The 17,124-nt window shown below is 36.4% G+C and overlaps 1 protein-coding gene across 2 annotated transcripts in view; it reads right to left on the bottom strand.

Moving 5' to 3' along the window:
• Positions 1-17,124, bottom strand: part of TTC13 (tetratricopeptide repeat domain 13) — a gene marked incomplete at its 5' end in the record, with an annotated part of 39,794 nt that overhangs the window by 21,225 nt on the left and 1,445 nt on the right. For both annotated transcript variants that reach the window (XM_083831029.1, XM_083831030.1), the window contains 10 exons: positions 150-324; positions 1,638-1,779; positions 4,083-4,165; positions 6,448-6,558; positions 7,359-7,475; positions 8,116-8,208; positions 9,574-9,639; positions 11,701-11,771; positions 14,560-14,635; positions 15,903-15,997. In XM_083831029.1, coding sequence (XP_083687155.1) covers positions 150-324; positions 1,638-1,779; positions 4,083-4,165; positions 6,448-6,558; positions 7,359-7,475; positions 8,116-8,208; positions 9,574-9,639; positions 11,701-11,771; positions 14,560-14,635; positions 15,903-15,997 — 1,029 coding nt within the window. The remainder of the gene's footprint in view (positions 1-149; positions 325-1,637; positions 1,780-4,082; positions 4,166-6,447; positions 6,559-7,358; positions 7,476-8,115; positions 8,209-9,573; positions 9,640-11,700; positions 11,772-14,559; positions 14,636-15,902; positions 15,998-17,124) is intronic.

Here is a 17,124-nt window from a genome sequence, read left to right as displayed (position 1 = left end):
GAACAAGCAAGTGTGTACATTTTTTGGATGATACACTCTACAGTGCTCCTCAGGATGTACAATGTTTCCTTAAAATGGCCATAATTATAACCACACTTGCACTTTCAGGGTTCTTATAGGATTTAAGGAAAAAAAAAAATTCAACTCACCTCGGAGATATTTCACTTTCAGATATTCTGGGCTGGCTTTCTGGCCTGGTAGTGGATCATTTAACATAACTTTAGTCTGAGCTTTTATGCCTTCATAAAACTGTCCCATTGCAACATGGCTGAGTCCTTTCATATACTGGCATACTTCATTGTATGGTTCTAGCTGTAGACATCTCTAGAAGGTTAAAGGAATAAAGCACCCACAAATCAAGAAACAGAGAATGAGAATCTTCAAATAAGCTAACCTGTTTCATCAGAAGACCTCCACTAATGAAAACATTTACTGATTATTAAGAAGTACTTTCCATCAAAGGTTTCTTTCAAATTCTTCTGGGCACTTAACTGCTAGTGAAGAAAAACATTTCCAGCTTTACTAAAGAAAAGGAACTGCCAGTGCAAATATGCTTTTGATCACACTAATTGTTATGAAAGTAGGTAGTGTTTGCACTAATGATAATAGCACTAGTTTCATTAGTTGAATGAAACTAGAAAAAAACACTCACTATATTAATGTTTTTTTTTTTTTGACTAGTTCAACATATGGATTGGAGAAATGGTGTGATATCTTCATTAGTTCATGCATTAGTATACTTCATTACGTTAGTCAAATATTTACTGTATGTTAAACACATAGCAAATTGATATTCATTCATTCAAACAATGCTCTGATTCTTTTTCTAACAATTACCTCTCTTTAGAGGAGCATCTCTGCCTTAAAAGTTAAAGCATCTTTTCAATTATACCAGTATCTACAAATTGTGTTACACAAGAGGAATATGTAATGACTAATGAAGTGTTATCCTTGGAATAAGCACAGTCTCATTCAGAAAGGGATATAGTCATGTCCACATCTCATTCCAATTACTGTTTTGAAAGCAAATGTTAACCACGTGTCTGTATCATTATTGTTCTGCTTCCAAAATGAGGCTGTTACTCAATGTCCATGGAAAGGGGTGAGATGTTATTTACCTATGGAATTAGGCACTTTTTTTTCAAGGTCAGTGGATAACTACATACTGTAAGTTGTTTCAAAACACAGAAAATGCCTCAGAAATTATTGTTCCAAAACGCTGGAACTTTCTTCATATGCATAGTTTAAGCTTAAAATTATGGAGAAGACTAAATCCTTTCTTCCCCCAGGAACAAAAAACCATTTAGGTTTCAACCTGAAGTAAAATATTAGCTAGAACACAATTACCAGTTTCAAAAAACAGATAAAACATTTCAACCAGAGCAGGGTTTTAGAAATTCATAAAGCAGTTAGAGGAAGTATCTTAGTTTTAGCCAAATTTTATTTTTAATTTTAAACTGTAAGGTTTTAATAAATCTTTTATGACAGACTGAAACTGCATTTTAATTCAAATGCACATTCCTATTTGCATTCGGAATGTAAAACTTGAAATTTGTCTTTTTTTAAACATTTCTTGTATACTCATTTTTGTTAAAATAGTTTGATTTCTTATTTAAAGTGGGTCTTACACTACATACCTTAAAATTCTTCAGTGCTTCATCTAAGCTACCATGATGATAAAGCATCATTCCTTTGAGCTGTAATGTCTGAACATGATTTTGATTTAGCAGCAAAGCCTTCTGGAAGCTCTCTGTAGCAGCATCAAAGTTGCCAAGTTCCCTAGGGAATTCCATAAAGTATAAAGTGAAGAATACAGAAGGTAACAGTGACAACAAAATTACTTGTTAAAAGTTAATTCCATGTGTCCATGGGGGATATCATTAAAATGGAATGCAAAACTAATAGAAAATTTCGTTAGGAAAAGCGGTAATTCTCTAACTGTTCTTCAATGGTAGTAACAGCTGCACACAGTTTTTTACTAGCTGAAAAGTGTACTCTAATATGCAATGCCACAAGACCACAAAAATTTTCCACAATTCTGAACGGACATAAACCATTAAAAAAATACTCTAAGTATGGCTTTCAGAACCTAACAGAACCAAAACTGCATTTTCTAAGAATGCATTTTTTGCAAATCTGTGACAGATCTTTTAACCTTTTTATATAAACACTTTATTTAATATATAAAATACTTAAAATGTTGAATAAGAAGAAAGCATGTGGTGTTTGAAAGATGAAACTACAAACATACTAACAAACGTAGCGACTTACTCCATGGTCAGGACAGCTTTTAGTTTCTCTGTGGCTGTTTTTACTATCCAGAATAAACAAAAATAGAAATAGTACACAAGTAATTTTTTCCTCGAATATTTATCCAGGAGACTGATTTTTAAAATTTAAGATCTTGAAGTTCTTTCTAGGTCAAATTACATTACCTGAAATTAATCCAAACTAGCAATGCTAGAAAAGACTAACAACATTAACTAGTTTTAAATACATTTGCCAAAAAGAATTTTTAGATAGATCAGTGATTAACCACAGCTCTTCTGTTTCAAACACATGCACGAACACAGAAGTCACTAGACTCAAAGCAGAAATTAAGTAAAATGCCATAACTGAAGGACAAATCAGAGACTCAGAATTGCCTACTTCCACTACAAAAAAAAATCTTTAAAAGATTTTTTTAAGCACCATATTTGAAATGTAGAAGAAAGAATGTGTGAACTTAAAATACACAATTTTAGAAGGAAAAAAGAATCTGTCAGCTAAAGTTAACTAACGGCTGTCCTGGAGAACTCAGATATTATTTCTGCCTATCATAACACCTGTGTGTTTATGGGAAAGTATTTCAGACTTTCATAGTTGGCCTCTAGTTATAGTCCCCTCTGTTATTAAACAATATTCCATTCATCTTCTGGTTGTTGGCTGAGATTCCTTATCTAACTGCTGAGCATTTTAGAAGAGTCAACAGTAATTATGCTTTGCATATTAAGTGTAATAAAACAAAAACCAAGCAAAACAAGAAACGAACAGTTTCCTTTACAATCCTTCTACCATTATTTAATGAGGACCAGAGAACTTTTGAGTGTAGTGGACAGTGAGAAGGGAGAAAAGCAACATACTTCAGCTGATTGGAATGCTCTGATTTAGTGACTTTTGCTTTGTAAGACAACAATCCACTGCAAAATGAAACTTTAAAAAGCTTGTTTCCCCCCCGCCCCCATCCCTCAAAGTAAAACTTCTTCAGACTGAAGTTTCTTGGACACAGGATAGAACAGATGAGAGAGAGAGTCTCACATCCAAACACAGAACAATAGAGTTAAAGGATTTATTGGAAATGTAAAAAGGCACCTACCCATGTTCCAGGCTAAATTACTGACAATTCATTAGCACCTGAAAAGTATTCACACACCACAGTAACAAATACCACAGAAAAACTCAAGAGAAAACTAAGCATTATATTGAGTTCAGAATGCAGAGACTGTGATAAATAAGGCACAAGTCCACAAAGCTAATAATAAAAAAATAATGTAATAAGTGTAATTCACTGCTTTCAGTAAATACTACACGTTCTGTATGCTGAAGGAAGCATACAGCCTGACGAGAACATGACCACGTAACTAAAATCTGTACTAAATGCTTGTGTACCATCCCTACCCCATTTAACCCTTGATACACAGAAGATGTTTATGCTGCAACAGCATTTCTGCTGCAGATCAATACCTTCCAAAAATAGTAATTTAAAATATGAAATAAAAAGCTGACAAGACACAGCAGGTTGGGAAAAGAACTACAATGTGCAGAGATATTCACTTGATGTCTATTTTATGTTCCCATCTTACTGATATCTGCCATTCACCTAACCTTTGATCCACAGCTGCTGGGGACTGAATTAAAACTACAGAGCAAACCTGAAAATTATTTGTATTGAACACATGCTGACATAGCCATACTGGCCATAGGAGCTATCAAGGACACATGATTCTGCACGGTTTTGTAACGTGTGAAACGTGTGAAATTTAGGAGTGCTTTTTAAAGAACACAATCAGAAGAAATTTAAAACTATTTCTGAATGTCCTTACCTGTAGGCTTGTCCCAGACTTTTATATGCATCTATGAAGTCTGCTTTCTGCTTCAGAGCTTCTTTGAAAGATTCAATGGCTTCCTATAGAGAGATAACAGAAAAGTTTTGTCGCTTATTACCTCCATGCCATTTTAGCATCCTCAATAATTACTTGTCATGGATTTAGTTATTCATCGAAACTTTGTAAGACTTAAGTTACTTGTACAGATTTAGTATAAACCCTATCAAGATTCTTATTTAGAACACGCATCAAATATATTCTGAGTACTAACTACTAGAAGCACCAAAATACTTACTGAACAAAAATGTACAATAGTCACCTAGCATTACTGACCATCTTGTGTGCTTTAGATAAGTTTTAAATGCCAGAAGATTATCCCCGAAAGCAATGACTTTTCACTCAAAAATTAACACCCCCCAAAAACTAACACCCTCCCAAACTGAGCCAAAGCTCAGTTTCCAGCAAGCCTAGTAAAACCTAAGAGATGAACTGTACAGCCTTGCTTTAAGAACCAGTCTGATCCCGACTGTAAGTTATTGGATGATAAACAGGAGTAGAGGTATGCCTGTTACTGAGTGGCTCTGCATTTCCAGTCTCTCAGAACCAGAATATTAGAGATGGATGAAAGAGCAATAATGGGTAAGATACTTTCTCCAAGAAGAAAAAAAATGGGGTGGAGGAATGCATAGAATTGTGTTAATTTGCAAATCTGAAAGAAGAAGGAATTGTTCCTGTCTTGAAAATTGAGGCATTATTTATTCTTGTCAGTTATATCTCCATTTTCACTTTCTGGGCTTTTGGCTGTCTACACCAAGAATCAGAAATTCAATCCAACTATTATTTGTAAATACCTCACTTGACTGAGATAAGATACAGACAGTAAGTTCAATGACAACGTGGAGTTCTCACCTTGTACACTGAGTGTGTGTGTGTGAGGGGAAAATACCAGCCTGGATACAAAAAAGGTAGTGATAAACTATGAAAGATACTGGGCTGAAACCCAGGAGTTCTGGGTTGTCTCCTGGTTCTGTCAGGCTTTCTTCATACAACCTTTACTGAATTCCAAGCTGTTAGTAAAGGCAAAAAAAATCCATTCTGTTGGAATTTAGGAATCACAGTTACATCTTTGCTTCTCAAATTGGTTTCAGTTGACTGAAAAAGGAAACAACTTCTCTGCTCATTTTAGAATCTGAGGAAGCAATTATGTTCCCTCTATGCTCAGGTGTGCAGCAGTGTGCTCAGGTGGCCAAGAAGGCCAACAGCATCCTGGTTTGCATAAGAAACAGTGTGGCCAGCAGGTCTAGGGAGGTGATTGTCCCCCTGTACTCGGCTCTGGTGAGGCTGCACCTTGAGTACTGTGTACAGTTTTGGGCCCCTCGCTACAAGAAGGACATAGAGGTGCTCGAGAGAGTCCAGAGAAGGGCAACCAAGCTGGTGAGGGGTCTGGAGAACAAGTCTTACGAGGAGCGGCTGAGGGAGCTGGGCTTGTTTAGCCTCGAGAAGAGGAGGCTCAGGGGAGACCTCATCGCTCTCTATAGGTACCTAAAAGGAGGCTGTAGAGAGGTGGGGGTTGGTCTGTTCTCCCACGTGCCTGGTGACAGGATGAGGGGGAATGGGCTAAAGTTGTGCCAGGGGAGGTTTAGGTTGGATGTTAGGAAGAACTTCTTTACTGAAAGGGTTGTTAGGCATTGGAATGGGCTGCCCAGGGAGGTGGTTGAGTCGCCATCCCTGGAGGTCTTTAAAAGACGTTTAGATGTAGCCCTTAGGGATATGGTTTAGTGGAGGACTTGTTAGTGTTAGGGCAGAAGTTGGACTAGATGATCTTGGAGGTCTCTTCCAACCTAGATGATTCTGTGATTCTATTTACTTATGAGCATTTCAGAATCAACTTATAACTAAAATACACAGGTACGGATGCAGGGTTCTGTATTCCTGCTTTCTTTGAATAATAGCTTGTTTCTAGCTCATTCAAGAAAGAATTTAACATTATTTTCCTCTTCATTCCTTTCCCATTCATAGACTCCTCTAAGGAGTCTCCATTTCATGAAAAAAGAGTTTAATATAACCATGCAGATCTTAGCAGAGATGCAAAATACAAACATCTTTGAAAGCACCACATAAACACATAATCAGTTATGACTGATTTACCAATATCCATCAAGACCAGCAGTACTTGCATGTCATATTATGAAGCATTACATTGTTAGAATTGGACCAAAAACATTTTCATTTTGCTTGTACTCCTTTGCCTTTATAAAGTTTTTATGTGAGAGAAATATGTATATCAACACCAAGTGAGATTTCTACAACTATTTTTTGGAAATAACCTCAAATAGAGAATTGTTATTTAACATAACTTTACCTTCAAGAGTCCTCTGTGAAAAAAGGTTAAGCCTTTATAAAGCATAGCTATAGGCTGATTTCTGTTCAGTTCCAGTGAGTGCTGAAAATCTTCGTGGGCTGTTGCATAATCCTGTGATAAAGTGGATTTTAGATGACAGAAGAAACACCACACAAATAAAGAGTAATATATATTTGTATTCTCGTAAAGTTAAACTACAGAATTTTCTTTGACATATGAAGTTACTTTCAGGGCCAAGCAGCAATGATTGTAAACTGCCACTCAGAATATCAACAAATAAGGAATGAATAATGCACTTCCAACTTTCTTTTCAGTGCGTGCTGTATAAAACAAAGTAAATGGAAAAAAAGACTAGACACAGAGACAGATCAGAGTACAGTGAGCTGTCAGTTATTTAGAATTCAGACAATCTTTAATTTAAAATGAGTAACTTATCTTCAAAGCATAAGAAAATCAACACAAACTGATTACATAGCAAAACAGGATATTAGATTTTAAGCATATATAGTAGTTACTGTGACGGCCATAACTTTTCCTGTTTAGACTGGTATTTAATAATACTTCTTAAATGCAACTGGAGGCTATAAATCTAATTCTTTATCCATATCCTATTCCTCAAACACGCAATAATTGGAGACACGCACGCAAGGTAAACCATGTAGTTGCCCTCTGCTTCTCTGCATTAAATAGAAATGCAGATGAAATCCTTGAATAATATCTTTGAACTGTTGGAAATTTAAATACAGGATAAACAAGGCTTCCCCCCCCCTCCATTTAAATAGGAAAGATGGTCTTGAACAAAAGTAGCAACAGGTATAAAAAACACACAAGAAAACACACACACAAAAAAAAGACAACAACAGCAACACCCACATGACCAGAACCAAACAGAACCACCCAAATCCACTAACCTCAGATATGAAGTACAGAGTGCCTCTATGCCTGTAAAGCCGTGCCGATGGCTGTAGCTGAATAGCTTTGGTGAGATCAGATAATGCTTCACTGATTCGTCCTAGTGGGGACAGTATCTAAGAGAGCCAACAAAAACATAAGTTTAGAGCATGCAGGCTGAATGGATTAGGTTTAGAAATATGAAGACTATTCTTTTTCATGTTCAGCTGTAACAGAATAACTGTATTTGCTAGAAGAGGACAGAAAATTCTATTATTTATTTTCTAAACTCTTATGAAATAGAAAATCTGAAAGCATCTTTCCCTTGAAATACCAGTATACTTCCAACCATCATCATTTTTAGGAACTTAGTATTTTGAATAGAAACAAGACAAACAAAGCAAAATACTGTATTTCAAAGTAATTCCAACACACTCAACAGAAAACGTAATTAAAATGTTCTCAAACCTTTTCAGTTTAGGCAAAGTATTCCCCCCTGTCAAAATTTGCCCATGTCCCAATTATATGAATGCCTTTCATATTTTTAGATCAAGATTACTAAAAAACTTATTTATAAATAAGTATCTTATATTTTATAAATAACTATACACTTAGACATAACATATGCTATTCTATTGTCTATAGTAACTCCATACTGTGTATGTTTAATTTTAAAAGTAAACATTCCAGAAATTACATGGAAAATTATACTTGAAAACACTGTGTAATTGCAACTACTTCCAAAGATCTGAAAAGATAAAAAAAAAAAATGCTCACTTCTGCTCGTTGTTCAAATACTTCAGGATGATCTGGTTCTAGACTAATTACCCTACTGAGCTCAAAAAGAGCAAGTTCAGCATTTTTCATATCCTGAAAAGGAGAGAAATAAACAAGATAAATAACTGTGCATACTTACAGTAATACACTCTGAACACTGAAGAACAATTAATTTGGCTAAGACTCTGAAAGTGCATCGATTTACATTAAACGCCTTTCACACCTTTGCTAACAAGATTAAGATGCAGCATGCTACAAATAGCTGAAAAACACCTATGTGCTATAAGAAAAATGAACTCTGCTTGTAAACATCAATTTTGTGTTGCAGTTCTAATAACTTATTCTTGGCAGCAAAGCTGGCTCAAGCTCTCACATGAACTCCAACACACACGCACGCTCACACCGGTGTTTTCATCAATACCATTTATAAGCCAATCTGAGGAGTTCTGGCAATCAGTTGATGGCATCAGTGTCTTGTCTAAGTTTTTATATTTTCCTCAGTATACTGTAGGATGGGGCTTACTTCACCTACAAAAGATTGGTTACATAGCAAGTTGCTATATAACCAGATTTAACATGCTAAACACTATCTTTGTGTCTCAAAAGTGTTGTTGACAGAAACCTCATTTTATGAAGCAAAACTGTAGCAACATCTAAAAAAAACTCAGAAAAAAAATCAGGCTGCTGTTAAAAATATGCAAATAAGAGGGACTTTAAGCTCCTGTCAGCACCACTAAAGAATTAAAGATCCTACACACAAGAAATTTTCAAGAAGTTACTCAACTCTTCTTCCCTCTAGAATACCCAGAGACCACTCAATCATGAGTTAACAGGCTACATAAACTCTATCTACTTTAAAACTTATTTTGGCTCAGGAAAATTTTGAGCCGTCAGATGCAAGTAATTTAACTTGATATGTATTAATTTGTTCAATAAGATTTGAAGAAGCATGTCCATCAAGAAGCAATATAAAGCCTACTGGACTGCAAGAGCTGATGATTTTCCATGTTGCAATAAAAGACTTTTTCATTTCCAAATACAGACCAGATACAAAGATAAATTCTGTGGGGCTTCAGAAACCTGCCTTTTAGAAGACGCTGCTCATTATCTTGTCTGATAACTCTTTCAAGCAGCTGCCGCTCCCAGCTCTCAGCCTTACTATTCACCACTCACAATTGTTCCTCTATTCTCCTTTGGCATCCTTGCTTCATGTTGCTTTACTTTCACAGTCCCACAAAGAATGTACCCATGGGCTGCGTAGCACGGTCCACTAGATCACTAGGTTACAGAGCACCTACCAAGGGAAGGAAATGGGACACTTCTGCATCGCCTATAGCATTGAGTTTAGAACTTGATAGGTATGTACTGATCAATCTAAGCTCCTCCTGTAACAGGCCTTCTTATAGTTTATATTCAAATAATTCAGTCACCTATAACTTTAAATAATCATCTACTTACATGGAGTCCTTTTTTTCCATATGCTATCCCTCGTCCATAGATTGCACTAACCAGTTCTGGTTCTTCCTGTTAGATTAAAAACAAATGTAATGATCAGTTAAAAAATAAGCATCTTTCTTCAATAAATGTTTAATTCTTGTTGCTATCAACTAGCAAGCAATGAACAACCGCAGCTACCAGGCAAAGATATTACACTGATTGTATTACACCCTATACTTTCACATGTTCACAACTTCCAGTTTTATATACTGGAATTACTGGGTAGTATTTGTCTGGAAAAAGAGCTAAACATCTCCAACAAATCTGATAGGAGAGAAGAGACTTCATGTGAGAAATGCATTTTAAACACTATTTTATAGCAAAAGCACCCAACAGTGAGATACAGAAAAGTTACAAGTATACTTTTATATTCCTTTCTTCTTGTTGTATTTATGATTTAGTTTTATAACACGAAAGGAAAGGAGTTTAGACTCTGAGGGGTTCTATTAGTTAAACAACATCTTGTGCAATAAAATGTAATCCGGCCATGGCTTCCCACCCAAATGTGAAGAACTACAACTGCAGAACTGGTTTTCTTGGCACAAGTAGGCCTATGCAGTTAGGGTTTCCCCTGAAATCCAGTCAGGAATTGCCTATTTAAATACCTGCAACCAGGTACGTAGCTGTGCTATGAAAGTTTGTAGTATAGGCCTGGTCTCATTTACCTGGGACAACTGCCAGGAAACAAATTACTGCATTGACTAAACAACAGATAAGTGGTGTAACCAATGCTGACAGTTTGCCAGACTTCAGCTGATCCCACTGTACACGTGCCAATGTCAAGTTCAGGTAACTTTCCTACTTTTAATATAATGACTAAGCATGAATGTTTTGTTCTGTTAAATGTTCCAATACTTACTTTAAGTGTATTTAAAATTGTCTTATGGAAGACAGAGTGAACGATCTTAATGACTCTACATTCTTTGAGGCATGCAATCATGATATCATGATTTCAACTGAAGTGTGTGCATTACAAATCTACTCTGTTACGTGCACACTTTTCACAATTACTTTCTACAGTTGTTATATCTTGCTTATCTTCACTTTCTATTTTACCTTCTTACTCAAGAGAAGGCAGGAAGAGCTTTATAACTCCAGTGATTTTTAGAAGCAGGATTTTTCATTAGAAAAAAGTTAAATCATTCCTTACGTTAGAAGCAAACCAATGACAGATCTCTAAATAACTGAAAAAAGTTCTGATTCATAGCTTTTTTGTCCTCTGATAAGTTCCCTATAATAACTTTGTTGAATTGCTATACTTTCACTCAAAGTATGAGCCATATGCCATCTGAGTTAAAACACTCATGATACTTGCAGTACTACTTCACCACTTCCACTTGTGCACTACAAGCAGTTCAGAACAAAAAAGAGGCACATACTTCTCGTAGTCACAGGTTCTTGACCATACAAACACAGTATTTTGATATCAGGTTTAGGTATTGGGTTTTTGTTATTGTCTTTTGTTTGTTTGTTTTAAAAGTGGCTACCCAAGTTCATAGAAGATTCTGAATTCTTTACCTTGATCAGAAATAAATATCCTGAAGCATTAGCTAGGTTTTACTTACAAACTCATCAAATGCTTACCACTGAAAAAGGATAAACTCAGCACACAAAAGCATTATCACTAAGAACGCAACGTGGAACTTGACACTAGCAGTAAGTCATCTCTCTCAGTTTTCTCCTTATGTTACTAGCAACGCCCCAACTGCAGCCCATCTCCTCCCATGTTCCCCCCCACCACACAGCAAAATGAAACGATCTCAGTCTACACACTAAGACAGTAATTAAAGGAACTTCAGTCTCGCACAGATCAGTTTCTGAAGATGCTTTTTTTATGAAATGTCATAAAATTACTCGTACAGATGAGAAAAATACTCACCAACTAACCAAGATGCTGAATCACCTGACTTTAAGAGCATGCTTATGCTTGGACAAAAAATAAATATCAGAGCTGTTATTCTCTGTTTAAAACCCTTAATTCAATCTGGTTTAGTAAAAGCCATAGGTTAGATCGGATAATTTCATAAAGTGGTTTTTTTTTTTCTTAAATACTGTATTTAGCTTGAGGAGTCCAAAAAGAAAGCTTACCTGAAGCATTGTTGAAAATTGTCGTATGGCTTCATCATACAGGCCGTTGCCAATCAACACGTAAGCAATTGCTAACAAGAAGTTAGAAGTGTAAGTAAAACATAAAAAAACAGCTGGTTTTCTTTGCATATACATTTACAATTTGGTTGCGTTTACAGGAATATATATAAAATGTATATACTAGAAACTTACATTAGTCAAATGTTTTCTAAACTGCCACTGAAATTGCCTTCTTCAACCATTACCTACCCCTTGTTAATTACTTCAATTTGTATTATAATCATCAGAATTGGGGTTTTGTCCCTCACCCCCCTCTTTTTTTGCAAGCAGTTTAAGAAATAGTTCATGTTAGCTTCTAAAGTACTTAGGACCAGGAAAGGCACCAGGACCCCATTTGGTAGCCCTACATGAACTCTCAATTCTATGTGAGCTTGGCTAACACTAACAGCTTTTTGATCCTTCCATTAGAAAGCATCTGATTTTACTTGTTTGCATAATTTTTGCTAAACTTTAATAGCTCACAATTTTTTCCTTCACTTGAAACACCTAGAAAAAATGAAGTGATTCTGTTTATAAAACTGAGATTGAAAAAACACAGAATCCTTACCCATTTTAAAGTATGAAAAGTTTTAAAGTTCTCGTACCCTGCCTTTGGAGCAGAAGCTAAGTATTTGAAAAAGAAACAGACCACTGTTTTTAGTAACATGTTCCTGTAATCTTCACAAGATACAAAAATAGTCAAGTCACAAGACTGAAAAGCTGTGGTTGTGCTTATGCAACTCAAGTTCAGTTTTGACAGCTGAATACCTACAACACACTTAATGAAACAATCTTTCACAGATCTTAGCTCTGGACTAAGATCTGCCCACACTGCCCACAAAAAGCAAGCATCTTGCAGACTAGAGCTATGAAAGGTAAAGAAAAATATTTCTCCCAGCAGTTCACATGAACAGCTGACAGCAGAACTCGGCACTGGAATTTTACCTTTCCCCACACTTCTAGTGAGTTTTAGCAGTCATACAAGCAGAATGGATGAGGTCTATCAGCTTAGTTATTTACTCAAACATAACCAGACAAATAAAGCCAATTGGAACAGAAATATTTTTATAGGGGACAGACATTTTTCAGGCAGGCCACAATCTTTAGGCAGTGTCACTAAACTCCGTTCATTAAAGGAAGAAAAAAGATAAATGAAAGAAGTGAGAAATGTATTTAATCCAGAGACTCCTTAATTCTTGGAGCATTTCTTTTACACAAAAGGAAGTGCGTGTGCAATATAAGCATTTTCCTCAATACATAAAAAGCTTCACTCTGTGCAGACATGTAGCATAGCCACCAACTGAAAGAAAACAGGAAGAATCAAGGACAGTTTGAAGAGCTGTTGAGTTTTTGTCATTTCATTATCCTCCAAGCCTACATGGTTCTTGGTATCATATTTACGGTTCCAATCCCCACACACAGAACAATCGGCAAATAAAAAGAAAATGAATTCAAACATGCTAGCATTAAAGAAAAAAGCTAAGGAAGCAAGAAAATGGAAACCACTTGCCTTGCTGATAATGAGTTTCAGTTTTATCTTTACTCAAGACTCTTGGCAAAACACACAAGGCTGTAAAGCTATGGCAAGTGATTGACAGTAGCTGACAGAATATCAGCTTTTTAAATTCCAGCTTTTCAATTAATCTTCAAGTACTAGAAACATTACAAGTGTACTTCATTACGAAAAATCTAAGGGTTAACAATGATCCATTTGTCCACGTATTTGGAAACTAACATTTCTTCAGAATGCAAGATACGTTCCACATTACTTTTCCTCAGAACAGTTACAAGGAGTAGCACAGAAACAAGAGGGACCCAGGCTCCTCACACCATGACATACTTGAAATAAAGTGGGTAGGTAGACGTCAGCCTACAGGCAAAACATGAGGATAGGGACTTTCTGACATAGTCTTCAGAGTCTACAGCGCAAATATTAAAGCATCAAATATTTTCTCCCGGTTGGAAGTTCAGTGTTGCCTGAAAGATTCTGGTAACATAGTTAGGTATGCTAGGAATAAGAAAGATTAACCCCTTAACTTTTGCTGGATAAATCCCTGAAGGCAGAATTTACATCAACAAATAACTACCCAATTGTTTTAACTTTGTTAGACAAATTATGAGGAAAGACTCTCTTTGCTCTTATACAAAAGACCCTTTGCTGTCTTCCTTGAAACACATTCTCACCAATCTCTTTGCTGCCTTGTAGTGCCCCTGCTTCCTTCAGGGGATACCATTTTGGAGAAGCAGTGCAAGTAATTTCTTCCTCAAAGCTTTTGGGAAAAGGATTTCTTGTTGCTTTATTTGATATGCCTCCATCTTCTGCCCCAAGTGTGCTTTGAAAAAACATCAACAAGTAGAGGACTGCAGAAGGACAGAAATTCAGAAAGCCTTCTTGCTACCTGTAAGCATTCATGAGAAGAGCGTGTGGAGAGGGCAAAACTGATCCAAGATCTATACGTGTCAGAAAGCACATCCCACGGAGATTTTTCTGGATGCTTGAATAGTTTTAGCCATCAATAGCAACAGAAAAAAGGGAAGTAGAAAGTAGCTGACGCTGTTTAATGGGATTTAATCAAAAGGATTTCTGAACACCTGCTTAAGCAGACTCAATGAAGAATTCCAGTGAGCACAGCAAAAAGGACTTTTAGGAAGACATATCTGTTTTCTCTTTTTGCAACCAGAGAAAATACACTGGTTTTTTTTTTAGGATAGTTTTAAAATTAATGTATCACTTAGGAATCAATAGTTTAGCTTCAAAACATTCAATACTACTACTCAGCATGTACTTCACCTGCACAAAACTCATATAAGAAACCTTACCCAATTCTTCATTTGTGTTGTCATTATCAGTAGCAAATGGAAATCTTTTTTGCTCTGCAAGTGACTTCGCTTGACTCTGTAAAACATCACAGTTTGTAGTGTTTAGCAAACAACGATAAAGAATTTAACACAACTTTAATAGAGAATGCTTTAAATCAAAGTGTTATAACTACTGTGATTGCTCTAACTGAAAACAAATTCAATCCTAGTCTTCCATAGGGAGAAAAAATTGTTCTTCAGTCAGATACTGCAGCTATCCTCTCTAACAAAAGGCTAACTGAACATTTCAAATGAAAGAACATTGACGGTATTTCAGGAGTGGTTGCTGTTTATGTATTACACCTGTCTAACATGAAGTTTTAGAAGTTTAACACCCATGTTACCTCATAGGAGAGTTTCTGTTTTTGCCCCATTAACTATTCCTTTGTTTCCTACAAAGGGAAGGGTACTACAGAAGACTAAAACACAAAATGAAATACCAAAAAGAAAATAGCCCCAGCAATAAAGACAAGTTTAACTTAGTAGTGCCATGCTAAAGAAAAAAGGCTGTCCTAAGAACTTTCGTTTGGTTACAGATGAGAATACAACAGGCTGAACAAAGCCTAAGACTTGTGTTGCCCGAATAGTTTATCTGCAGAAACTGATTTTGCCAGAGACAAACACCCAATTACTGACATACTCTACCCTGTTCATTTTCATATTTTTTCCCAAATGTAGCTGTAAGCCTAGCAGAGCAATACATGTTAGAAAAATACAAAACTCTCATTCAATTAACCTTCCAAACTGCTCTAGGAAGTAAGAAGGGAAAAACTAACTTCTCTCACTGCTCAGTTCTCTACTTTTGAACTGCACATCTGTACATCTTTAACTTTACAGAAAACAGCTTAACACCTTAAGCTTCAGACGACATTTTTAACTTCATTTCCTCTACTGAGAGGACTGTGCTTTGTCCTTCTGCCTTCTGGTTTTGGTTTTTATTTTTGTCTTGTTTAGTCAGAAGAAGTCCCATCGCTTGCACCCATGACACAGATATTTCAACCTCCTACAAGTGCAACAGTAACCATTGGAAGCCCATTATACATGTTCTGCTCTGTTAAAGCTTCGACTGGTTTAAACTGCTGACAGCCTTAGAGACTCATGCTGGAGTACTACGAAGCCATTCTTCCGTGACCAACTTTAGTTCATTGGTACTTAAGCCTCTTGGGGACCTATGCCTGCTGATTAATAGATTCTATTTATAGTTATTTGCTTAAAATTAACTGCATAACCAGTTGGAATTAAAGTGATGTCACTTCAACAATCTATTAAAAACTGTTTTGTACATTGTATTCTTGACAGCATACCAGAATTTTTTCTGTGTTGAGAGAAAGCACGGACTCGCAAGATGAAGTCCCTCTTATGTCACAATCTGATTCACGGAAGTGCAAAAACGATGAGTCTAGGGGAAAAAAAGAAAATTAATACCTTTAGGAATTCAAGAAGTCACACACATGTTCTGCTACCACATCTCACACTTCCTCATGTTCATCTCAGCTTCCCCCCCAAAAAAGAGCTGGGGAGTAATAAAAGGGGGAGGGAAACTGGAATCAAGTAGGGAAAAAAACGAGGTAGGTCTGTCCCCAGCTGGCACAGTGATCCTGTTCTCTTGCCCAACAAACTGAAGGCCAAATCATCGTTCCAAACCTACAGAAGAAAATTAATGGAAGGGATGATATGGAGGTAGGGAAAGAGCTGCTGCTGGAAGTCCAGGACACAGAGGTAACAAAGACTGCAGAAAGTAGAGAGAACATAGTAAACTATAACTGACTAAACATATATAAGACCCTCACAGGTATATTACTAAGGATAACGTTACATTCAAATCTAGGAATGATACACAGCTTGTTAGGACAGCAAAGAAAAATATTAACAAATAAACAGCAACAGAATTAAAAAAAAAAAAAAGCCCCTGGATTGACGATAGGAGTCACTATCTAATCCACGTGGTGCTTTGACTACTAGCCCAACAGAGATGTTAACTTTCCAATCTTCAGATCCTACAGCTTCTATCACCTTGAAACACTGCAAAAGCAAACAAGAAAAAGCAAACACAGTATTACCTCCTTGATTCCATAACACAAATATCAGATATTTACAAACAAGAGTGGAAATAAGTTTGATGCTGAATTTGAAAGGCTGAAGGAGGGTGTATGTGCATTCTCATTAAGTTTTACAGGCAGTGCTATTCTTGTAGTTTGATTACATAAGGTCTGCAGTTAGCTAACTCCCCATTTCTCACAAGCGCAGGGGAAAAACAAAATGAAACAGCCTTCTTATAAGGAAGTCAAAGAGCACCTAAAATCATTCACTGTAAACAGAAACTTGGAACTAAGTTGAGCCATAAATGATAACTGGGTGGGAGAAGTTTTACAACAGAAGCAGGGCTAGTGAAAAGCAGAAGGTAAAAGTCTGAAGTCGCAAAGTCCTATAAGAACCGTGGCTCGACACCCACAGCTCCCAGAAAAACCATTGCTGGTGAGAGGTTTCAGCACCGCCCTGTTCTTTATGTTGGCCGAAACGTTTCTC

The sequence above is a fragment of the Anser anser genome (assembly GCF_964211835.1).
Source record: "Anser anser genome assembly, chromosome: 3".
NCBI lineage: Eukaryota > Metazoa > Chordata > Aves > Anseriformes > Anatidae > Anser > Anser anser.
This window is presented reverse-complemented; position numbering and strand designations above follow the sequence as displayed.